Below are 24,925 nucleotides of genomic sequence, written 5' to 3'. Positions count from 1 at the left end.
ATGTCGACGCCGATGGAGACGGCGAACCTGCTTCCGACTGTTCAGCCAGTTTTGCCGCATCCTCCACTGGCAGTGAACCATCGATCTCCTTCTGGTGTAACGGATAGGCACGAATAAGCTTCTGTTTGAGTGACTGGATGTACGACGGATTGTTCTCTCGCAGAATAAGCGTCACCGCGTACTGGATAACCCGGGGACGCACACGCATCGGGTACCGCTTAACGCCGGTGTCACACAATGAGATCCCAAACAGCATTTCGGCGGTCGACACTTTGGACTTTTGCAGATTCTAATCGCAAGAATAAACAGAAGAAAAAGGAGCGCACACAATGAATCGAATGGAACACAAGCGTTCACCTAAGCGCCATGACTTACATGATTAACAAAGATCGAATTGAGCAGATTGCTGTCCTTGTTGAACGCTTGCAGGTTTTGCTGCCACAGGTTGGCGGGTGACAATAGTAGACAGTTGTACTCCGGGAACAGTGTTTGCTGCGAAGATCGTTTCACGTTTTCCACGTGCAGGCACAGGTGGCTCAGGGTGATTTTACTGCAATAGGGTCATATGTAACAGAAACAAACAGATTAGTTATCGATTCGGTACACAGACTCCCATCACTTTGACGCTTACTTGACATCCTCGTGGTTGCGAATCATTTCCACCAGCTTGAACACTTCGTAGAGTGGACCCCGGAAGGCGTCGGTTAGCAGCAAATCGGCCTCCCACGGAACCACGCTTGACCGCAGGATGATCTGCTGCACGTACAGGAGCGGCTCTATGCGTGCCCACGGGAACGGTGTCTCCAGGCTGATGTTGTAGATGTTGAACATGTTGCTACCCGTGAACGGACTGAACGGGTTGTAGAACTCACTCGATAGGTTCGCGCTGCTGAGATGCAGATTCTCGCTAATGCTCTCCGTGTGCGGGAATATCACCTTCGTCGGTATCGTCCCCGGAAGGGGTATGTTCAATAGCGGGTAGCTGGGAAAATAAAAAGATGATGATGGCCACCCGGTGTTAATGTCAAGTTTGTAGCTGCATTAGATTATCTTATTTTTACATTGATAGCATATTAAACCGCCAATATCTCGGTACGTTTTCGTATACCAAGATGTTCAAAAATGGATCGATCGGATCGATGCATGGAAGCAATTTTGCTTTATCAAAAAAAACTAACCAAGCCTCAAGCTTGGTACAGCTTGGTAGTTTGCAAATTGACGATGCTGCTTATTTTTAGGGAAGACACGCTGCCGGGTATGAACAATGAGGAAGATAAACTTTATCTTGCCGGCTGATAGGGAAACGACTGTTCTTTGGTTCGTGCGACACTAATCGTGCTACGGACTCTTACGGCGGTACATGGTCATGGTCACAAACCTTATCCTCGATAAACAAATGACGTCACGGCAGGTAAACATTTCTGCATTAAAAAGCGATGCCGTCAGTTCAACATCTTAAAGCATTTTGGTGGGCAGCTAACCCGGTCGTACGGGTTCACGTTCGTGAGTGATTCATTTGGCAGAGATTTGGCGTGCGTTGTGCGAGTCACCCATACACAGGCCACCCGTTATCAGGTTCATCCAGGGCAAACCGGTTTGCAGGAGATTTGATTTGATGGCAAAGCGTGGCCCTGGAACATGCCGGAGTGAGCGAGCACAGATCTACACAACAAGTAAGACAGATCAGTTTCCTCTGGATTGAATCTGAGCAATACTCCCGCTACGTGCTGATAAGAGAGAACAGAAACAAATTCTAAACGTAATTCAATCATAATTCCCTACCGCTAAGACCATCAGCAGCCAGCTGGCCAGCCAGTATTCAAATTGGCTTTCACCTGGGCACCATCCGGAAGATGACAAACCCCTGTCGACGACTGCCACTGTCGGACGTATGCATTCCTACCCGACAGCTGGATATTGATTGACGCTTGTGAGCGACCACTAGTTCCCGGAAAGGAAAGGGGCAAAATGCAAATTTGCATAGTGCAATGTTGCCCACGGTTAGCCAACATCTATTTGCATCCTGACCGATGCGTGGTGTCAATCACAAGGGAGACACCACAACGCTCCGTGTCCGTGTATTTGTGGTCATGATATGACGTGAGCGAGCTGCTCACGGGCGTAGAGCACATGGCGTGCAGAAACAAACAGCAAACAACGGGCTGATAAGGCTGGAAAGGTGTTCCCGGTGAGCGCGACCGCAGATTGGGAGCAATGCATTTCGGAGGGATAAGAATCATTCGCTTGTGGGCAGGGCGCCATTCTACGTAATGAACGAACAAATGGCTTGGCGAATGATACCACATGATGCAATCGATGGTATATGTTGCATCTCCGCGCTCCCCAATAGTAAGCCCGATAAATTTCAGGGAGCTCTTCGATGCTATTTTTCAGCTTCGCCTTAAACACAACGAAGAACCAATGAACTTACCAACAGAAGATGATGATGGCAAGTGCAATGCTGGTGGTGGTTGTCGGATAGCTGGATAGGAACAGACCGTGCTTGTAGTAGAGCTGCGAGACGCGCGAAGGAAGCGTCGTCGGCTGTGATCCTTTACGCTCGGTTCTTTCCTTGCCGACAGCGGACAGTCCGCGATACGCAGAAGTACCGACACCGGACGCAGCAGCCTGTGCCAGTGGAGGCTTCCGGGCAGTAATCGGTCCGGTCGGCATGGTTGAGCTGGGTTGTGGCAATTGCCCACCGGTTGCCCCCGGTTGCTGTGACGACTGATGGGACGGTTGATGATGCTGTGATGTTACCCCTTGGGGCCTGGACACCACACGTTGAGCAGTTCCGTTGCTCCACACGCGTTCGCCGGTTACACCGGACGAGCCTGCGACAGGATATAGCGATTCCACACTGGAGGAGGCCGTCATGGCCGCACCGCCTCCAACAACACGTCCTTCCACTACCTCTCTATAGGCGCTCTGCTTTTATCGAGTTTAACACAGCGGTTTCCTCTCCAAATGTTTCTCGGAATAATGGCCAGCCACTAGGGTTCCCTTTATTAGGGTTCTTTTTCTAAAAATAAACACAAGGAACACTGAACGAGTTGCTCGAGCATTGCATTTCACACCATTCGACCACGGCCGGCGGTAAACATCCGATTTGCTGCAGGATCGTTCCTGGCCGAACCGCTTCAGGCACCATTTCGGTGGATAAGGTATTGCCGTACCAGGGCACTTGTTTTGGCCGCATTATCTTGGCCCCATGCTCACTACTATCGCACTCAAAACAAAAACACGAAACATGCAAATGCTTCACGAGGACCCTCGGAGCGCACGATTGGTTTCCAGCAGGTTCATCACCTCCAAGACACGGTCAGGATTGTTGCTGAAATTAGAAAAAAGCGAGAGCACGATGATGATAAGGGGTCGAGGGCCGTTCCCTTCACCGGAAACTACTGGATGGCGGAAGCTTGGGCCACCGCACAGATACGAGCACAGACGACGACACTTTACACCCGGCAGTCCAGTAAATCCGTGATTGGAATACAATGGTGACTGCAATTCCATTAGCCGGTTGTGCTCGCGCGCTCTAGATTGATTTGCGTATCATTCGATAGGGATTGCGCCGCGAAAACGCCCAGACACACCTCCGCAACGGCGAGCACAAAGTTTGTTATGGTTTCCCGGTCGAACTGCAAAAAAAAAGCAACCACAGCCCTTCCCCCTTTCCGGACATCTCAGCGCTAACGCTCTTCTGCATTGGCGGGCACACGCGATACGCTGCTATGCTGGCAACGGTGCGTACAATGCGTAATCAGTCCGCTCCACTTATGCACCGATGCACAGGCTTTCCACGCTTCCTTCCCTACTATCTGCACCCGGGCCGGAGTTGGCCTACAGAGTGTGCTGGTGTTGTCCGCGAAAGATGACGGAGGAACAGGCTGGATCGCGAGCTGGTTGGTGATGCAGGTGGATGGTTACGAAATTACATAATTTTGTGCCCACATCATCGCACATCTGTTTGAGCAGCTCCTGTCGCGTCCTACCGCTACCAGATTGAGTACGCTTTTCCTCTACCAGATCATCAGCCATCCATGTGTGGCTCCCAAAGCATTCCCGTCTACTACGATTGCACGCCGCAGCTCCGTATCGTGATCGGCCTCAGCTCGCTCGCGCTCCGCCTGCCGTGTGTTATGTCGATAATGCGGAGGGGCATAATTAGGCGAACGGGGCCTTCCGCTTACAGCCTCCGGTCACCGCTCCCGGGCTCGTGTTGCGTTCACTGACCGATACCGTGGAGGGTGATCGCGACCGAAGAAAAACAACAATCAATGCACTGCACAAAACTCACAGATTTGGCCACAGAAAAGGTGATTCACGCACGGCACACGGTTCCCGGGTCTTGCGGTGCACCAGCCAGGGACAGTTCAGTGCATTCTTTGGTCACGGCGTAAGGCGAAGCGCGATTTTAGTTATCCAATTGCGGCACGCGGTACGATCCGCGTTTTGCGACTCCAAAATTTTTATGTTTTTGTCGCCGTATTTTGCTGAGCTGACCAAGGTGTCTAAAAGGAGGGGAGGTGTCACCTTGACAGGTCGCCATATTGGATTCTTTTGACGCTTACGTGCATTACCCAAGTAGCGTGCATTAGTTGACACGGAAAAGGTTTTTAAAGAATAGAACAGTGAGAATACTTGAATAAACTTTAAATTTTGTGCCGCATTTCTAAAAAAACCACGGATCCGCAAAAGCAGCTTCGAAAATCGCGTCCCCAGTGCAGTGCACTCAACTGTCAAATTCTCACTTCCACTCCGCGGGGGCGGTTGTTCTACATGACGCGACCTCTCCATTTAAATACCTTGGTCAGCTCAGCAAAATACGGCGACGAAAACATAAAAATTTTGGGAGTCGCAAAACGTAAAATTACCGAGCAAGCCCGCATTCAGTAGCTTGCGAAGGAGTTGACCATTTTTACTCCAAGGTGTGGACAAAACTCGAAAATGGGAGACAAGGCCGAGAAGATTGCTGCTGCAAGGAAAAAGGTAAACAGCCACAACAAAGTCGACCGCCGAGGATGATTTTTGCAGGATTTTCAACCCTTCACCGCCGGTTCTGGGACCGGTGGGGGGTTTTGCATGAAGCGAATCCGTTTCCCTGCATTCCGGCCCGCCAATCGAATAGTTCTACGGGCCCTGTCTGGTGATGCGTTTTGTTCTGTGACCACCCCCCGTTTCGTGCGGGGAGGGTGTGAAATGTGACAACGGAACGGAACAAAACAAACGTGACACGTCACCGCCTCTCTCCCGCCATCATCATCATCGGTGACTGATATTCTGTGATTTGCTCGTTCCCCTTGTTACAGCTGAAGGAGTACCAAGCGAGGCAAAAGGATCGAACGGAGACGGAGAGCAACCAGACGGAAGAAGAACCCACTCCCCCCGACCGGTCATCGGCCACCTCGTCCACAACGAACGAAGTGGCCGCTTACTTACCGCCACCGAGTCAGCGACCAGAAACCGATAATCCGTACCGTACACCCGCGAACGATGCAACCACGACAAACCTTTCGCACTATTTTGCGGCCACCACCAGCAGCGATGGACCAGCCGAGTACCCCTTTGGCAACCAGGTGTCGTCGACGACCGGTGTTTGCGAACTGTTCGGTGCCGCCGAACCACAGATTGCACCAATAGCGACCGGATCGGTGGCTGTGCGGGAACCAGCCGCGGTTCCGGTCGATGCGAGCGTCTACAGCATTAGCAAAATTTCCGATGAAATCGGCAACTTGATAGCGAACGCGAACGCCGACCTTGGGCCGCAGAACACGATCCTTGAGCTGGAATCGGAGAAGGCAGATCTCGGACGGCAGCTGAATGCGCAAAGGCTGGAAAACGATGAGCTGCGACTGCGGCTGCGCAACAACCAGTCGTTAGTCGACGAGCTGCAGATCGAGATCGAGCGGTTGCGGGTAGAGAACAGCACACGGGTGACGATGGAGCTGGGACCGCTGCAGGAACAGTTGCAGCTTCAAATTCAGGCGGTTGGCGTGTTGGTTGGTGAAAAGGCGGAACTGACCTCTTCGCTGGCCAAATGCCAATCGTTGGTGAAGGAACGGACGGTAGCCTACGAGGAGTTGCACAGTCGACTGGTGGCTAGTGAGTCCACGGTAAAACAGTTATCCCGCCAGCTGGAGGAAGTGCGCAGTGAGGGACAACGGTATGAGCGGCTAGAGGAAACCATCGGTACTCAGGTGGCCGAATATCAGCGGGAGGCGGAACGATTCCGCAAGCTGCACGACGATCTGCAGGAAGACCTAGCCGAACTGCGGCAGAAGCTGAACGTTCGCAACGAGGAATACCAAGGGGCACAGCTAGCACTCGAACAGACACGGTCGGATCTTGCACTGGCCCGGATACGGATCGATCAGCTAAGCGGCACTGACGGGGAGGGCCACGAGGACAGCAATGCAAAGATCGAATCGCTTACGCAACAGAACATGATCAAGGCGCAACAGCTGAAGGATTTACAGGAAATGGTGAAGCAGATCGGTGTCGAGCGTGACCAGAGCAACCAACAGTACCAGAGCTACGTGCTGCACCTGAACAAGGAGATAGCTAACCTTGCGGAGAAGATCGTGGAGCTGACGAATGAAAACAACAAGTTAGCCAAGAGTGAGGAAGCGGCCGTAAGATTCGCGAACGAGCTTGAACGCCAAATACAGCAACAGTTGCAGCGTCAGCAAACACTGACACAAGCGGCTCGAGACACGTCGGACGCACAGGCTCAGGAGCAGCAACCGCATGAGGATGCGGCGTACAAGCAGAAGCTCGCAGCGCTTCAAAAGCGCTACGACGAGCTGGAACGGGAGTGTGATGCGTTGAAGGTAAATCCGTTTAAACCGTGCCATCCACGGGTGATGTGCGTTATGTGACTCTAATATGATCCAATATGAACCCGTGTTTTAGGCTGCAGTGAAAGCAAAGGATGAGGAGCGAAGTAGCTGCGAAACTCTGCTGAAGCAGTCGAAGGAGCAGATAACGTTACTACAGCTAACTGTCGAGCGATTGCAACTCGATAAGCCGGACGTGGCGAAGCTTCTGGCGGAGATAGAAAGCGGAAAGGTGGGCGCTTCGCGAGCCGTTACGCAGAACCGTGAGCTGAAGGAGCAGCTGGAGGAGATGCAGCGTGCATTTGTACAGATTGTAAGTATAGTATTGGATCGAATCAGATCGTGATAGAGGGTAGGTTGATCGGTGTTTTTACCGGCCGCACTTTCTTCGCAGAGCAATGATAAGCTAAATCTAACCGATCAGCTGCAGACCGAGCTGCATCTCGGTAAGGAAATGAAGGCCAACTATGGCCATCTCGAGACGGAGCTAGCGACCATCCGCGAACAGCTGCACTACAAGGACGAAGAGATGATCCGGTTGGCACACGAGAACACCGAGTTAACTAAGCAGGTGCTGCAACAGAGTCAGGAGATCGATCGACTAAGGTACTACGAATCGCGTTCGAACGATGCGGCTACGCTGCAACGTGAGCTGGAAACACAACGTCAAACAGTTGAAGAGCTAGAGCGTCAGTTACGCAGTACCTCGCCTTCATCCGACATGCAGCACGCTAAAATGAATGGCGTCGAGTCCGGAGATGCACCGGCGGCGGCGGTGACGGAAGATCGAGATGCCGAGCGGCGTGAGATCGAAACGTTGCGGCAGGAAAAAGAGGAGTTGCTGCGTGCACTGAACCGTTTCCAGCAGGATCGCGCGGCTGTAGGCAGTGATACGGTAGCGGAGAGCGAACGGCCAGGTGGTGAACGGCGATCATCGATCGTCAGTAGCATCCCGACGCAGGAGGCGATGGAAAAGCTGCAGGCACGCTTCAAGCGAACGATGATGGAGGTTGCGGAACTGACGGAGGAACGGCAACGACTCGAGCATCTTGTGATGCAGTTGCAGGGAGAAACGGAAACGATTGGCGAGTACATCACCCTCTATCAACAGCAGCGTCGTATGCTGAAGCAGAAGGATATGGAGCGCGATTTGCAGCTGCAGCAGCTGGCAGATGATCGTGAAATGATGAAACTAAAGCTCAAGGAGCTTAACTATCTCGTCCATCGTTTAGTGCACGAGCAGCAAGGCAACGGCGTTGATGCCGGTGCTGACCATCACCATCACCATCACCATGATCACAGGCACCTTTCCGACCCCGGTGTCGATGATCGACCGATCTCGACTACCAGCGCTGCCCATTCCGGATCCGAGCATCCTCCAACACCGGTCATTGAAGCGATCGCGAATGGAGAGACGAACGATGCGCTGCCGAAGGTTCAGATTAAAGCAACCGAAACTGCTGGTCGGATCCTATCCCTGCTGACCGACATTAAAGAGGCTAACATACCGTACGGTAGTGGGGTACAGCATTGCTCCTGTTGCTCCGGTCGGCTAGAAACAGTGTAAGCTCGATAGCCGATTGTGCCGCCCTCTGCCTCCTGTCCTATTGGCTCGTTTATGTCTACAAGTGCTTATATATGTGCATATATATATATATATATTATTGACCGGTTTCTGTTTCAACTGCGTTCCTTCCCATATTCTCTTCTATTCATTCCTTTGGTCGGTCGGTCTGCCGGTCGGCCGGCTCCACCCTAGCGGACGGTAACCGTGTATTGTCAATAAGGATAAAGTCAACGACACATGCCTAGCACCGTTATTGGATAAATAAAATGAGTAAGAATAATTAATGGTGAAAACAAAAAATATGGACAAAATAAACGGCAACAACGTGCTGCAGCTGGAAGTGGCTGGTGGAGGAGAGTACGAGAACGTGACGAAGGTGGATGAGAATCGGAACTATGAGAATGGGGCCGTGCCGTACGGTTCGCTAGAGAAGGACGGAGAACCGAAGAAGGCCAGTTCCGGGGGTGTGTACAGACAGATGGATCTGAAGGCGCAGGTTCCACCGTGTCCACTGCCAAGACAGGGCTCAGCCAGGATCATCATAGGCTGCTGCGGCCATCCTTTTAGTTATTTTAGCTTAATTTGGTGTTCCAAATAGTATAAAGATTCAGAGTTCAAAATTTACGTCCGATCCGTTCGGTAACGGTCTTGGAAAATGTGGAAATTTGAAAAAAGCACGCGCAAAAGCGCGCACCGCGTTTTTGGGAAGTTTGTGAACGAGGGAGTGTGAGGGTTCACTTCGGCTCTGGTTACTTTTCCCGAAGATGCCCGAAGTGGTGATTCCTGGTTTCCAAGGGTTAATATTGAAAAAATGTCGGCCCTCTCGCTCTCGTACGAAAGAGGGAGCGAGAGAAAAACAAGCAGTCACAAATCTCCTCGCTGGCAGCACTGTAGTGTATCTCACAAACGGTCCTTTTTTCTCACTGTGATGAGCCGGCTCCCGGGAAACGCGAAGATAAACAAGTCGACGGATCGCAGAGAGAGATATTAATTCGCCGGAATCAAGCTAGTTTATCAGTTTTTCCGTGTGTTTTTCGTTCCGTGTGAAGGGTTTCGTGAAATCTTTGATTTATCCGAAAACAACAGTCGTTCGTTCCGGGAAACGGTGATGTTTCGATTTCTGCAAGCGCTTAACTTGATTGTTTTTGTCAACATCATCAGCGGCGGCGAGCAAATCACGGTGGATGAGAATGGCTACATCATGTACTGTCCCTGTATGGGTACGTAAATTAGATACGGTTTTGGAATTGTTGGCTTGGTCATAGGGACTTTGTGAAAAACGGTGGAGGAAAATTGGTTAAAACTAAATATTTAGGTTTAAAATAGTTTACTGTAAACAAGTTGACCAATCCCATATGGTCTAGTGGCTAGGATATCTGGCTTTCACCCAGAAGGCCCGGGTTCGATTCCCGGTATGGGAACAAGGTCTCCTTTTTTTATTGTAACTATTTTTTTTCGTAATCGTTTAGTCTAACATCCTCACATGCATTTCTTTTGACTTATCTTGCAGGACGTTTTGGTAATCAAGCGGACCACTTCCTCGGCTCGCTCGGGTTTGCAAAAGGCCTGAACCGTACGCTCGTCCTGCCGCCCTGGGTCGAATACCGTAAATCGGAACCACGCTCGGTACAGGTGCCGTTTGATACGTACTTTAAGGTGGAACCTCTCGAAGCATTTCATCGTGTGATCACCATGGAAAGTTTCATGGTCAACCTAGCACCCACCCTGTGGCCACCGCAGGAACGCATCGCATTCTGTTACACGGAACGGATGGGACTCGATGGTAGTACCGGTCATGGGTGTAATGCGAAGAGTGGGAACCCGTTCGGTTCCTTCTGGGACACGTTTGCGGTTGATTTCGCAGGGTCCGAGTTTTATGGACCGAAGCTCAACTACGACGTGTACCACGGTGACCGAATGGCGGAACGGTGGAACGAGCGTTACCCTGGTGCCAAGTGGCCTGTCCTCGCTTTCACTGGAGCCCCGGCAACGTTTCCGGTACAACGGGAAAATCTCAAGCTACACCGTTTCCTCCAATGGTCGGAACGATGGGACAGCGCGGCACGACAGTTCATCCGTGACAGCCTTCCCCGGGGTGCGTTCATCGGTATCCATCTGCGGAATGGCATTGATTGGGTGCGGGCTTGCGAGCACGTGCGCGATAGCTCGAACCTCTTCTCTTCACCCCAGTGCCTCGGCTATCGGAACGAGCACGGCCAGCTGACGGCGGAAATGTGTATGCCATCGAAGGACACGATCGTCCGCCAGCTGAAGCGCCGCATCAAGCTGCACCGTGAAACGGCACCGGACAATCCAATTCGGGCCGTATTTGTGGCTTCTGACAGCAATCACATGGTGACGGAGCTGAACGAAGCGCTGCGCCGGATGGAGGTAACCGTAGTGCGGCATCCCGATACCGATCCGCATCTCGATCTAGCCATCCTTGGGCGGGCGAACCACTTTATCGGTAACTGTATCTCATCGTACACCGCGTTCGTGAAGCGTGAACGTGATTCCAAGGGATTTCCCTCTTCGTTTTGGGCTTTCCCGACCGAAAAGCCCACTTCTAAACCGAAAATACCCGACAGTGCAGGCCAGCACGAGGAGTTGTAATCGCGCAAAACTACTCTCCCTCGCCTTTCATGGGTAAAATAATCTCACCGAAATTCGGAACTGAATAAAGAATACTGAAAATCTACTGATAATATACACACATTTGGGAATGTCCAAACGGGAGCGATATGATGACCATCTGCTTGATAACGATACCAAGATGTCGGCTTTTCTGTTGGCTAGTTTTTTATGGCGGCTCTAGCCCTGTTCGCTGGGTTATGGCCCACGATGGACCAACTTACACAAGTCCGCTTTAAGTTATCCTTAAATTTCACCCGCTTTTCGTGAACGAGGAAAAATTCTCGGTAAATATTACTGGTACCAGTGCGCTGCTGAAGAACTTTATTATTGCTTTTACACAATTTTACAGCAAACAAGTATATCATGTTTCGGGGAAGGCCTTCGAAACGATAGCGAAAGAAGTTGCTCCTGTGAGGCAGCGATCCGATAGTCAATGGATTAAACTTGCTTTTGGTGTCGTCGATGCGAAATGCTATCCCAGTTTAGTATACGACAATGTATGGGAGTTTGGAAGTTTTTCAATCTCAGTGCCTCGCTTTTGCGCAGGTTGAAGTCCCAAATATGCAACCGAACCGAGAACAAGAATCTTTCAATCTGTGTTGAATGCATCGAAGGAGACAGAGTGCAATATTCCTTGAGCATGAATTGATGGTCTGAACTTTTTAATTGCTTTTTAAGATGAGAAGTAATGAAAGACTGAATAAGACAATTAAAAGGAGCAATTTAAATGAATCGGCAGTGAAGTGGCACAGTCGCACTCAAATAGTCAAACTTCTATCGTTCACTTCTGCCATTCGGTTTTATGGCGGTTGCTCCTTTTAACTGCTTGAATTTCCTTACCAAAAAAACTCATGAATCAATTCAATGATTTGTTGGATCATATAGACTAATAAGGTATTAAGAATCCAACGGCGATACGCTGCACTCTGCGTTTTTGTCTTTTAATATGTATCTTGTATCTTAGATACGGTGTTTTTCAGATGAACTAAACGCTTGTATGCCAATCCCACAAGGGTTAGAACACTCACGATTTCTTTCGCATCAGTATAAACTAGTCTGCTTTCACCGTCTGCCAGCACCAGTGGCACGTCTAGCATGTTAAGGGGCATTCTTCTCCTTCGCAAATCCCACAAATATCCTGTGTGTTACCACCGTACACTTTAATTGCGTTGTGATCTATGAGGGCAAAAAAAAAAAATAAACGACCGGCAACAATCGTTTTCTGTCCAACGACCATGTTAGTGTTACTCACTCGGTTTATAGAAATCGTGCACCTTGACATAGGCTGGTCTTTGAAGAGCCACCTTGAAGCGCCTGAAAGCAGTGACCGCGAAGCAGTTCATCTCGGAGCCCATGTTGTCGTAGTACAGCACAGCGGTCGTGGCTCCATAGAGGATCTCGATTTTCTACAAAATGTGGTGTTCATTGTCAGTATTGTGCAAATTATTCCAACTTTGGATGCTTACCTTTATCGGGTTGATACCAGGACTTTCAACAACCAGACTGTCCTCTGTTACGTAGCCACTCGGGAAGGTTACCTCTACCAGTGCCATGCTCGATCGTTCATCCGTTTTCCTGGCTAAGAAGCTCGTGCAAATGTGCAACTTCAAGATAGCGTCTGAGGTTGAGTTCAATTTGTCGACCGTCAAATTGAAACGGTTTTTAAAATTCTTTAAATCCAATCGATATTCGTAGGTCACCTGCACTATTCCGAAACCAAGGCCCCCGACGTCCCAAGCCACTTGCCTTACCGTGCTCGGTATGCCACTGTAATGTAGCTTATTAATATCGGTTGAGGTAACGCGGAAGTTGGTTTTGGTGTTTTCATGAGTCAGCTGGATAGAGAAATCGTTTCTTGAAGGTGATATTTGTTCCGCCAACTTGGTCAGCGCCTGTAACCCAATGAAGGTATCTTGGGTATGCGCAAAGCTACCGGTTGCGTATTGCTGGTCTACCAGCCAACGCATGATGGCGATACCATCTGCATACCTTCTGGCCTCGATAAAGGACAAAAGCGCATAGGCGGTGGTTTCGATTTGGTTTGAGTCTCTGGGCCAATAGCGCTTGGTGTTGCTCTCAACAGACTTTTCTATAAGTCTTTTCAATGCGGTGTTTTTGTGGGAATGGTTGTTCAACCACAACGCATAGGTTGCGATGGAAAGATCGTACGGATCGGTGATGTTCTCTATGTGGCTTGCTATGTAGTGCATACCTCGTTCAATGACCGTTAACCGTTCGAATGCTTCATTTCCTTTCTCGAGGAAAGCAATCAGCACGTACGCTGTTAGTGCAATGTTTTGCCGCGATCCACTTTGCATGTCGCTGTAGAAAATCGAACCTATTTCGATAAACGAACCGTCCTCCTGCTGTTTAGTGGATAGCCACTCGAAGGCCTTTGCCACCATTTCCTGGTCTATCTCATCCAGGTACTTTGCTGCCGGTTTCATTGATTTAGCAACGAATGCTGTGAGAAAGACGCTTCCTCCCTGATCCTTCCAAACCCCGAACGATCCATCCGGCTGCCGGAATTGTAGTTGTCTCTGGTAGCATCGCAGAAGCAGCCTGGTTGCTTTTTGCATGTTAGATGTATGTTTGGAACCGATCGTCTTCAGATAGTCGAGTACAATTACGTTGGGCACGAAATGTATCATATTCTGCTCGCCACTACCAGCCGGACTATTGAGAAGATGGCCCAAGTTTTTGACTACCTTGGACAGTACATTAGCTGAAAGTTAAAATTCACCTTGAGCAATGTGGTCACACCCTAGAATCACCCACTAGGTTTACACTTACGGATAACGAAGAAATCGATTTTTACTGAATTGGGGTCGGCGTTCTTATCGATGTCCAGATCGATAAGAAACGATTGATTGAGATATGTTTCATGCGAGAAAAATCTCGTCGTTGTCTTGGTTTTCGGTAGACTCTCCGGTAACACACGGATGATCTTCTCGATGGCATCCCTCTCCAAACCTTGCATTATTGAAGTTTCCACGCGAACGAGCATTTCTCCGAGATGCCGTGCTTTGACGAGAAACGAAACCGGAATGCCAACGTTTGGTGGGACAGTGTATGTCTTCGTGTAGCTCGCCTCTGAGGACATTACGGGCAGCAAACGTTAATCAACGGACCATTCACAATAAGGGCAATCCTATACTTACCTCCCGCTGGTTGACCAACGAATTCAATTTGGTTCGCCATGTTGTGTAGTGTCACATCAGCAAAATACTCAGCTCCGAGCGTATTGAACAGTGTAAACTGTAATACTACCGCTTCGCCACGCTTGATCGAGTACGGCAGGTTGTCGACGATGTAAAACTGCTGCACGGTGGTGAATTGGATGGGCTTTTTCATCATTCCAAGTCCATGCACTGGGTCAATGGAGAAGCCGGTCAAGTACCAGGAAGTGGTTGTATCGGGTACCTTTTCTATCAAAGCACTTCCTCCTGTCCGAGGTATAGTGATATTCTTCCACATCCAAGACTCTAGAAAGTTGGTTCTAAAAGATACAGGAAAGGTGGAACCTCTTCCCGAAACTCCTTGTCGTCCCGTTTTTTCCTGTGCTGCAAAATGCATACAACATTTAGCGATATTTAGGTTGAAACGTTACGCACTACGTACCTCGATCAACTTTAAATTCCTCCAGGGAGCGAACGAATAGGCCCATACTCTTATAAATTGTTAATAAAATTTAAAAATGACACAATTAGACATGGAAAATGGCAGGAATAAATCCTTTACAATTTAACACTAATGGATAGTTTTATGTACCGGCATACATACATGAAAAGTTTCATAATCGTCCGATTCAATCGTATTAAAATTATCAACGAACTTCCAAATATCTTCACGTGCGATGTCATGCTCTCGGCCATGCTGTAGCAAACTTTGGTCGTACGATGCTAGTGCCACATATGCTCTTTGAGGACCGGTAACAAGCAGTTCAATTTGACTGCCGGGACTTACTTCATTTTGCTTCATCCGTAGATCAAACTGCAAAACCATTATAGGTAAAAATAAAGTAAAGGATAATAACACAGAATGACTACATATATCCTAATCACAGCTCTTCTTCTAGCATTCATTACGTTGTTTGAAAACTCTTCAAATTCGATGTTGACGTAGCCGTGTACAATCATGTTGTTAGCAACTGTGACGACGATAATTTGTGATCTGGGAACCATTTTTCCCGAAGCTACCAACTGGAACCTATGTTTAGGCACTTTATTGAGGCGAATGAATCCAGCGTCGACGATGTTCCGTTTAGAAACGACGTAGTATGCTAGAAACGTCATGTGATCGGAGCAAGTGACGTCGATCTTTATTTTTTGGTTCAGGCCAGCATCGCTGGAAAAGCATTCGAACGGTTATTATATTAAGTGTAAATGATGATGTGTCAAGATACTACCTAGAATTTGATTGAACCGTAATGTATGTGTCCATTCTCTGCTCCATTCTTTCGATTGTCTCATGGAGGACCTCTTGTTGATTGAGAGACACCTGAAAAAAAGTAGTAGATGGTAAATGTAGTAGAGGTGACAAAGACACAATCGTCATAATTCTTCATCAACTCACAATGATGTCAGCTGGTTCCGTTAAAGCAGCTGAATCGAACGGCAGGTCGATAGTGCCAGTATCATCACTCGTGTAGCTTTGCTCTGAGCCTATGGCAAGTTGCAGTCCATCTATTCGCACATGTACAGTAACTCCTTTCGCTGGAGTTCCATCGTGGTTTTCAATTTTCAATTGGTACTGGAATGTTGACCCGGGATAGAATGCAGGACGATGCTTCCCTAACGTTACTTGATATTTGTGTTTGTACATCGTAATGTGGTGTTCCTTGGAAACCGTGCGATCTGGAATGGTAGAAAATGGGAATGAAACTGTCTGTGCACCGCTCGCGGATGATCGCACTGATGCATTACTTGTGTATTGCTCGATGAATGAGACGTTCACCTTGAAGTCCTGTTGTTTTTCAAAAAGGATCAATTCGGTGGTAAAGGGTAGGTGAACCTGCAGCATTCCGTTCACGTCATATGTCTTTGATAGTTCCAAATTGTTATCTCCGTCATAAAGCTGAACCTTCACTGTACCAATGACAGGTTTACCGAAGTAGTAGTTGGCCGCTATCGTAAGATTAAGCGCCTGGTGCTCTTCGAGTGGCGTCACCGTTGGTGAGACGTCCATCTTGAACGTGGACAGTACGTACTCCTTCACTTCGAACGGCTTCGAAACCAATGGTTTATTATTTGCCTCAACTTTGATGTTGTATGTCCCCAGGAGAGGCGAAGGAGCTATGTCCAATTGCCCTTCAAACACTCCGTTGTACAGTTGTGCATCGGACCATTTGCGTATGTTGTTACCGACCGAGTCCTGCACGCTCACAATTACCATTTTAAGCCCTGATGGTGGCTTCAGATCGGGATCCAGCACAATCACACGGAACTGAACGCTATCTCCTGGTTTATAGACGGGCTTGCTAAGCTGTATCAATCCGGAGATGGATTTGGGCAAATACTCCAGCTCAACTTCTTCGTTATAGACAAAACCACCTAAGCTATTGATGGTAAGCTTGTAGTAACCAGCAGCAGCATTATCAGGAATCTGCAAATACGTTAACAGGGAATGCGAACGACGGTAGGGATGGGATGGCAGAAAACAAAAAAACAAACAAACAAAAACAATGATTAAACCAAGCCGCAACGCGTTGCATGTTGGTCGCAGGCTAGTGTACCTCAAAGGTTATCATCTTGTTTGCTCGACGGAGAAATGCTGGTTTAGTGAGGTTAAGCAGCGTCCGACCTGCGCCATCCTGACCGTCTAGTCGCACCAACAGGTCAACTTTGCCCTGTTTTTGGTGGATATTGTTTAGTACTACCGTGTAATTGCTGCTGGGGCGCAAAGTGTTTGGTCCAACGATCAGCACACTATCGTTCGGGATGCAAGCAACGCATGATGAGCAAAATTTACATTGTCTCGGCGCCACGTCACTCGCTAACCATTGTTCTGGTTAAAGCAAAAGTAGTACTCACGCTTGGCATACACTTATCATCGACAGGAGTACTGATGCCGTGGGCCACTGTAACAGCAACATTTCCTGCTTGTCTGAACCTAAACACGTCTGCTTCTAGATTCATTCACTGCGGCACTGCACCGGGCGCCGATCGGAGAGCAAATTGGCGTAACGTTGATACCGAGGTTCCTATAATAACGGGGAATTCCCGTCACGAACATTGCTTGCGGGAGGTGTTATCAAGTAGTCGAGTCAAAGGTCATAATCCTCAATACTTGCAGGCCACGATGGGCAGCGTTCCGATTATGTTGCTGATAAAGTCCGTTGCTCGTCAACTGAAATGTGCCAATCCGGACGATGGAGGAGGCCTAATGTGCGCCTCGCTGTTTCGGTCCTGTCAGTTTACCATCCGTCTTTGATGATAACCTTATACTGCATATGCTTTAAAGGCCGTTTCTTATCTGGGAACTTGCGTTTGCCTAAAATCCCCGACTAAGAGGAGGCAGATATGCGGTATTTGAAATAATGATGTACATAGGTTTGGATTTCAAAAAATAAAGTCAAATAAAAAATGAAATTTCTGGCCTTCGGTAGGAATGTTCCCTACTTGCTTAGAAACGTGGATCATTCAATTTGCAACGCCGGCTGATTGGTGTTTATGCTTACAGTTTTAGGCTATTGATTTATTCTGCAGCCATGTGTGTGATTAATATATTTTGCCACGTTACAACAATCTTGAATTAAGTGGAAAATAAAGATATGTGAAACTGAAATTTGAATGAAAGTGTTGTGAAAGAAAAACCGGAATTGAAATTTCCCTTCTTATTCGATTTATAATTACCATATTCAAATAATCGTTTTGGAGGTGAATTACACTATCCCGAACGCATAATAAAATTGAACGCGGACTACATTAGCAAGTCATGGGGAAATTCAGCCTCTTATCAAGGGGATTTTCCCCCCGGGGCCAAGGCTGTAGATAAGGAAGATGGAACCATTGAGCTCGACAGTGTGCAACGCTCGGCATAGTCTAGCTTGGTCCACTTGTGGCAACGGTAGTACAATTCGCGAGCAAAAATGTTGTGGCGCGGAGGCTTCAGCTTCTGGGTGGTGCTGGCACTAATAGGCTTCACTCACGCGTAAGTATGAGCCTGTGGCAGCGAGGATAACAGTGTGAATCTGGAAGAAACTGAAAGTGAATTACTGCTTCTCAGATTATTGATCGTTGGACCGAAGTCCCTTCGTGCCAATCGTGATTACACGGTGGTGGTAAGCAATTTCTATGGTAAACTGAACAAAGCTGATCTACTGCTGCGCTTGCAAGGTGAAGATGACAAAGGTCAAACGCTGCTTAATCTCACCAGGACCATTGATGTGCGACTAAATACCAGAAAAGATGTGGTCTTTCAGGTAGATCAAAAGTGGTACGTGGCAAACTACGTTCAGTTTTCAAGTTTTCTTTTTTCGCACATTCTATGTGGTTGCAGATACCGCCTATCACGAGTGATGGTTATTTCAAAATCACAATAGAAGGAGTACGTGGTTTTGTCTATAACGAAGAAGTTGAGCTGGAGTATTTGGACAAATCCATCTCCGGATTGATACAGCTTAGCAAGCCCGTCTATAAACCAGGAGATAGCGTTCAGTTCCGTGTGATTGTGTTGGATCCCGATTTGAAGCCACCATCAGGCCTTAAGATGGTGACCGTGACCGTGCAGGACTCGAACGGTAACAACATACGCAAATGGTCCGATGCACAACTGTACAACGGAGTGTTTGAAGGGCAATTGGACATAGCTCCTTCGCCTCTCCTGGGGACATACAACATCAAAGTTGAGGCAAATAATAAGCCATTGGTTTCGAAGCCGTTCGAAGTGAAGGAATACGTACTGTCCACGTTCGAGATGGACGTCATACCAACCGTGACGCCACTCGAAGAGCACCAGGCGCTTAATCTTACGATAGCGGCCAGCTACTACTTCGGCAAGCCTGTCATTGGTAGAGTGAAGCTTCAGCTTTACGACGGAGATAACAATTTGGAACTTTCAAAGGAATATGATGTGAACGGAATGCTGCAGGTTCACCTCCCCTTTACCAACCCATTGATCCTTTACGGAGAAAGCCAGGATGTTAGGGTGAACGTTAGTTTTTCCGAGCAGTACACAAGTAATGTTTTATTAATCTATCGTTCTTGTCGATGACGTTCAATGACGATACAATTCGTTTCGCATATTTCAGATCGAACAGTCGTACAGAATCGTTTAATTACGGTGTACAAATACAAATATCAAGTAAAGCTGGAAAAAGAGAGCCCTGCGTTTCGGCCTGGCTCACCGTTTAAATGCCTTTTGAAGGTTGAACACCGAGATGGAACTCCAGCGAAGGGGGTTACTGTGCTGGTGCGGATCGATGGTCTGGGACTATCAAACCCAGAACAAAGCTACAAGAGTGATGATGCAGGAGCTATCAAACTACAATTGAGTACCACTGCTTCTGCAGAAACGATTCAAATCACAGTGAGTTGCTTCATAACTTTAACAGAAGTTCATTTCTCTTTGTACGATATCCTCTAAATATTTGTGTTCTCTCAGGCATCGATTGACGATCAAGAGTTACTTGAAGACACTATACTAAAAATGGAACAGAATATAGAAAAGTTTATTACAATTGATCTTAAAGACAGGTAGCTGCTTGACGCAACTTAACGTTATTATTGGGATTGTACATATTAATCGTTTGATTACGTTTGCAGATATGTTGGACTTGGCCATGATATGTCATTTAGGATCACTTGTTCCGATCAGTTGAAGTTTTTTGTGTATTATTTTGTCTCTAAAGGAAATATCGTGGACTCAGGTTATGCACGGCCAGGCAAATTGTCCAGATATACGCTGACGTTGAAGGCAACGGAAAAGATGATGCCTAAAGCGAAAGTAGTCGTCGCAACTGTAACCAACAATATTGTTGTGTTTGACTACGTTGACATCGAGTTCCACGAGTTTCAGAACAAAGTAATTTGAGATCGTGTGGGATTAACCAATTTTCACTTCCGCTCTCTAAACGTTATCATTTCTTCTTTGGACAGATTGACATAAGAATCGACGAGTCCCAAATTAGACCAGGAGGACAAATTGGCTTAATCTTCAATGGTCTACCCAAAACGTATGTGGCATTGGCGTCATACGACGAGAGCTTACTCCAACATGGCAAAGACCATGACATCATGCGCCAAAATATATGGACGATTTTTGATGAATTTCACGCCGTACCACCAAACGAGCACGACAAGATCAATGTAAGTGAATAACGATGCAGATATGATTTGTACTCTAATAGTAACATTAATTGTAATCCACTTGCAGAGCATGGGCTTATTTGTTCGGACACTAGACGATGTGACAATAGATACAGGCATGTATAGAAGCCCACTGATTTCTATGCTCGTGATTGTTAATCTTACGAAATGATTGTTTGATTTTGCAGCAAATGATAAATCTGCTCGTACTGGAGAAGCTGGTGGAGAGGGAGAGGCGAATAGCGCAATTGATCTAGTGCAAAAAATGATACGATACAGAACCGACTTCCGTGAGTCTTGGTTATGGAAAAATATTACCCTGCCTCGTTCAGGACGTTTCCCACTGGTTGAGCAAGTACCTGATACAATAACTTCGTGGTACTTGACTGGATTCTCTATCGACCCAGTGCATGGCATTGGAATCATTAAGAAGCCGATTCACTACACCACTTTACAGCAGTTTTACATCGTCGACAACCTGCCGTATTCGATCAAGCGTGATGAAGCGGTAGTACTACAGTTTACACTGTTCAATACGCTTGGGGCTGAATATATTGCTGATGTGACGATGTTCAATGTAAGAGATGAAATTGAATTCATTGGCCAACCAGAAAATGGTAAGATAGCTCCAGCCTAATTCGAAGCTTAATTGTTTTCAAAAATTACTTTACAATGCTTCGTTGCAGCCAAAAACCACACGAAAACTGTTTCTGTTCCACCGAACGTAGGTTATCCGATTTCCTTCCTGGTGAAGGCAAAGAAATTGGGTGACATGACTGTTCGTGTAAAGGCATCCATCATGCTGGGTCGGGAGAATGATGCAATCGAGAAGATTATTCGTGTGACGCCAGAAAGTTTGGAAATAGCAGATGTGAAATCACAGTTCTTCTCTTTCAGCGAACCGAACAGTCAAACGTACGAAATGGTGTTGGATATCAATAGGAAGCTTGATTTCAAATCGGTTACAATAGACTTTTCTCTCACTCGTAAGTGATTATAAATAGTTATGGTAGAAGTAATACCAATCTAAGACTATTTCAAATGATTCTAATGTTTCAGCGAATATCCTTACGGATGTAATTAGTAACTTGCAAAATCTACTGGCCGTTCCGACGGGCTGTGGAGAGCAAAATATGGTCAAATTCGTGCCTAACATCGTAGTACTAGACTATCTGATAGCTACTGGATCAAAGGAGACTGCCGTGATCAACAAGGCAAAAGGCTATCTGCAGACAGGATACCAAAACCAAATGAACTATCGACAAACAGATGGTTCTTATGGTGTTTGGCAACATTCAGGAGGCAGTGTATTTCTAACTGCGTTTGTTGCTAAATCAATGCAAACTGCTGCAAAGTATATCTACGTGGACGAGCATCAGGTATCTAGAGCTTATGATTGGTTGTCGTCTAAGCAACAATCGACTGGCAAGTACGTCGAAGTAGGTTCAATCGCCCACCAAGATATGCAGGGTGGACTACGGCAAGGACTGGCATTGACATCTTACGTAATGATCGCATTTCTCGAGAATGAAAAACAAGCAACAAGACATCGCACCGTTGTCGAGCGCGGTTTGAAGTATATTGCTGATGACCTCGAATGGATGACAGATTCCTACGACTTAGCTATTGCTACTTATGCGTTGTGTTTGAACAACCATTTCAAGAAACCCCGTGCTCTAGAAAAGCTGATTGGCCTCTCCAAAGAGGCTGCAAACGGTACCCAGCGCTACTGGCCGAGGAGTGCCCACGAAATCGAGACTACAGCGTATGCGCTGCTATCATTCGTAGAGGCCGGAAAGTACATTGATGGTGTCGCAGTCTTACGCTGGCTGGTGAACCAGCGATACACAACGGGTAGTTTTCCTCGCACCCAGGATACGTTCGTTGGTTTGAAAGCACTAACAAAGCTGTCACAGAAAATTAATCCCGCTAAGAATGAGTACGATATGCAACTTACGCACGAGGGTGTGCGAAAGGAGTATCGCTTTGACTCAAATAGTATTGGAAAATTCAAGTTGGATGATCTACCAGACACAACAAGAAAGATATCAGTGAACATCGCCGGTCAAGGATCTGGGTTTATACAGCTGGCCTACAAATACCTCTTGAACCTGGTGAACTTTGAGCGAAGTTTCAAACTAGCCGTCAACAAAACCGACACAGACTCAGACGCTGTTTTGAAGTTAGACGTTTGTACCAGCTTTATACCTAAACTTTCGGATCAACGTTCGAACATGGCGCTGGTTGAGGTAAACCTGCCGAGTGGTTACGTAACAGAGACCGGGCTAATTGTTGAAAAACCCGGAATTAACCCAATAAGGGTGAGTGTGTGAGCCTACTCCGATTGTGGAACAGTAAATAATGCTATAGATCAAATTTGAAATTTTAGAAAAGGGAGATCCTGTACGGAGCTACGACTGCTGTGCTGTACTATGACAATATGGGTACCGAGACGAACTGTTTCACGCTCACTGCTCACAGACGGTTCAAGGTGGCATTAAAGAGGCCAGCGTATGTAAAAGTGCACGATTATTATCATCCGGGTAAGTAGAACACTATCTAATCTCATTGTGTTGTTTTAACATTTGAACCGTTTCGTGGTATTTCTTTTCCTAGACTTCAACGCGGTCACGATATATGAAGCCATAAAGCAAGAGGTGTGTGACATCTGCGATCCAGGAGATTGCCCACCATCCTGTGCCAATCTTTGAGCACATTTTCTGAGATGTTATTGCGATGATGTTCGATGAGGGGACAATGGATTAGCTGTAATCTACAGCAAAATCATCAACGGAAAATAAGAAAAACAGAAAAAGTGGTTCGATTAATGTTTAACCTTTATCATGACAAATATACAAATACAGCTCATCTATATATATAAAAATCTCGTGTCACATTTTTTTGTGTCCAAACTCCTCCGAAACGGCTGAACCGATTCGAACCAAACTTTGTGTGTATCTTCTGTAGGTATCAGAATCGGATGTAAACTATATTTCATTCCCATTACTTAAGTTATTCAAAAAATGGAAAAATTATTTTCCGTAACTTTCTGTTAACCTTTGATTTGATATTTTTTTTAGATTTTTCATACAAAAAAACTAATAATACCAAATTTTCTAAGTCCTAGCTCAAACAGTTATTTTTTGATGATTTTTTGAAAATCCACTAATTCACCGAACAGTAGTTGCCATACTAACCGCCAGGGAGCGTTGCCAGCGCAAATTAATTCAATTGATGAAAATTTTATCCTAGAAGGCTTAGCTCAGACCGGTTTAAGCAGGCAATATGCATAGTTCGAATTTTCGAAATTTCATCAAAGATCAAAAAATCATGTATAGAAAATTAAAATGTGCACACACATTACTAACAGTTTAGGATGTACTCGATTGCACGTTTAGTAGGAGGTAAAAAAATCCCCACTTTCCCCAAACAACAATGATGATAATTGAAGCGCAATATGAAAAATCCAGATATTTTCAATCGTCGAGTCAGACACCGATATCCGGCCGTATCGATGAAAATACGGAACATTCATATTCATGTTGAATTCTATAGTTTATTTGCAAGCATTTACTACATCATTCATCACATCAGCTAAAAAAAATTGGCATTCATATCGAATTTATACTGAATGGCAGTATATATCAAGTATTAACATTATCATAAGTGCTGTTCCCCGGGGTCTAAACTCCAGGTGGCAACGTGAGGAGCTCAACTCAGTTATTGGAAAAATGAGTCATTATGTGTGTTCCCTAGAAGGACACCGGCAGACCCGGGGTGTAAAAGGGCAGTAGATTTGCGAATAAAGGGGAATGTGACTAGAAAACTCAGATTCTTTGCGACGCTAATGGTATCCCAAAAGCGAGGACCCCTTTCCGAGGGCCTAGCACCAACGAGAAAAACCTGAGCTCGATAGTCCCCCAAAAGCGAGGAGGAATTAAAGGCAACGGGATTACATACACAACAAGCAGTCTGCGTTAGTCGCAGCAATGCTTTCGATTCCTTCGCAGGCAAAAGGGAAGCATGCCAGCCGAGTATCAACTGCCAATGATAGTTTAGCAATAGTAGCTGATTAATCCATGAAATTCAAAAATAGGCTCGAAACCGTGATTAGCTATCATGTAACCAAGTTTGAATCATCGGCAATTATTAACAACAATCATAACACACAAAGTAGAAACTCAAAGAAATAGAACATTTCAGTAAAACCTAATCTTCTACGCGTAGCGACGCACGCGGGTCATGCTAGTAGGTATATAGTATTGCGTTTATGTAATAACTCGGTTTGCCCTGCATGCTATGCGTAATGGAAGATCGGGTTGAATTGGGCTTCTTTTATTAAATGATCGTTAAGAGGAAAGACAACGAGACTATTATCGTCGCTAAAAGCTGTAATAAGCACAATTTGATTCAAGTATAAAAAAATAAGAATATTTCATTACAAGGCACTTGTTTTATATTGATAATTAGGTACTCTTTTTGTACTGAAATTAATTAACGATAATGGTTTAATTCTGTTTTTCGCAATGCATTCCATTTGATTGGCCACTTTTCAGTATTTTAACTAAGTATATTTT

At 46.6% G+C, this 24,925-nt stretch overlaps 5 protein-coding genes and 1 non-coding gene across 11 annotated transcripts in view; 4 read left to right on the top strand and 2 right to left on the bottom strand.

Moving 5' to 3' along the window:
• LOC125954055 (sterol regulatory element-binding protein cleavage-activating protein) overlaps positions 1–4,466 on the bottom strand; it is a 9,710-nt gene extending 5,244 nt beyond the window's left edge. Inside the window, exons 1-5 of one of the 5 annotated variants that reach the window (XM_049684037.1) lie at positions 3,597–4,466; positions 2,432–3,334; positions 632–982; positions 376–550; positions 1–289 (exon numbers count right to left, since the gene is read on the bottom strand). The exon at positions 1–289 is cut by the window's left edge and continues 2,636 nt beyond it. In XM_049684037.1, the coding sequence (XP_049539994.1) occupies positions 1–289; positions 376–550; positions 632–982; positions 2,432–2,877 (1,261 nt within the window). In that variant the 5' untranslated portion in view covers positions 2,878–3,334; positions 3,597–4,466. The other 4 variants (XM_049684038.1, XM_049684036.1, XM_049684040.1 and 1 more) reach the window with 4 other exon arrangements.
• A 356-nt stretch (positions 4,467–4,822) lies between these two features.
• On the top strand, positions 4,823–8,923 carry LOC125954063 (golgin subfamily A member 2-like). Its single transcript, XM_049684053.1, has 4 exons — positions 4,823–4,992; positions 5,313–6,833; positions 6,916–7,152; positions 7,234–8,923. Exons 1-4 carry the CDS (start codon positions 4,951–4,953, stop codon positions 8,404–8,406), a joined length of 2,973 nt encoding a protein of 990 aa, XP_049540010.1. The 5' UTR covers positions 4,823–4,950; the 3' UTR covers positions 8,407–8,923.
• A 429-nt stretch (positions 8,924–9,352) lies between these two features.
• Positions 9,353–11,090, top strand: LOC125954074 (GDP-fucose protein O-fucosyltransferase 1). The gene is made up of 2 exons (XM_049684069.1): positions 9,353–9,626; positions 9,917–11,090. Exons 1-2 carry the CDS (start codon positions 9,515–9,517, stop codon positions 11,017–11,019), a joined length of 1,215 nt encoding a protein of 404 aa, XP_049540026.1. The 5' UTR covers positions 9,353–9,514; the 3' UTR covers positions 11,020–11,090.
• On the top strand, positions 9,756–9,827 carry Trnae-uuc (transfer RNA glutamic acid (anticodon UUC)). Its single transcript has one exon. It is a non-coding gene; the product is annotated as a tRNA-Glu (tRNA).
• A 300-nt stretch (positions 11,091–11,390) lies between the features above and the next one.
• Positions 11,391–24,925, bottom strand: part of LOC125954057 (CD109 antigen-like) — a 31,744-nt gene continuing 18,209 nt past the window's right edge. Inside the window, exons 1-13 of one of the 2 annotated variants that reach the window (XM_049684044.1) lie at positions 17,073–17,196; positions 16,775–16,967; positions 15,966–16,644; positions 15,616–15,896; positions 15,449–15,540; positions 15,129–15,387; positions 14,824–15,033; positions 14,662–14,710; positions 14,202–14,603; positions 13,834–14,133; positions 12,507–13,765; positions 12,293–12,446; positions 11,391–12,216 (exon numbers count right to left, since the gene is read on the bottom strand). In XM_049684044.1, coding sequence (XP_049540001.1) covers positions 12,131–12,216; positions 12,293–12,446; positions 12,507–13,765; positions 13,834–14,133; positions 14,202–14,603; positions 14,662–14,710; positions 14,824–15,033; positions 15,129–15,387; positions 15,449–15,540; positions 15,616–15,896; positions 15,966–16,644; positions 16,775–16,967; positions 17,073–17,134 — 4,026 coding nt within the window. In that variant the 5' untranslated portion in view covers positions 17,135–17,196 and the 3' untranslated portion in view covers positions 11,391–12,130. Of the gene's footprint in view, positions 12,217–12,292; positions 12,447–12,506; positions 13,766–13,833; positions 14,134–14,201; positions 14,604–14,661; positions 14,711–14,823; positions 15,034–15,128; positions 15,388–15,448; positions 15,541–15,615; positions 15,897–15,965; positions 16,645–16,774; positions 16,968–17,072; positions 17,197–24,925 lie in introns of those variants that run through there. The other variant, XM_049684043.1, reaches the window with a different exon arrangement.
• On the top strand, positions 18,077–23,217 carry LOC125954060 (CD109 antigen-like). Its single transcript, XM_049684049.1, has 13 exons — positions 18,077–18,192; positions 18,268–18,463; positions 18,541–19,219; positions 19,292–19,569; positions 19,645–19,736; positions 19,806–20,064; positions 20,139–20,348; positions 20,416–20,464; positions 20,537–20,965; positions 21,035–21,334; positions 21,408–22,669; positions 22,738–22,891; positions 22,965–23,217. Exons 1-13 carry the CDS (start codon positions 18,131–18,133, stop codon positions 23,057–23,059), a joined length of 4,065 nt encoding a protein of 1,354 aa, XP_049540006.1. The 5' UTR covers positions 18,077–18,130; the 3' UTR covers positions 23,060–23,217.

The sequence above is a fragment of the Anopheles darlingi genome, chromosome 3 (assembly GCF_943734745.1).
Source record: "Anopheles darlingi chromosome 3, idAnoDarlMG_H_01, whole genome shotgun sequence".
Taxonomy (NCBI): domain Eukaryota; kingdom Metazoa; phylum Arthropoda; class Insecta; order Diptera; family Culicidae; genus Anopheles; species Anopheles darlingi.
This window is presented reverse-complemented; position numbering and strand designations above follow the sequence as displayed.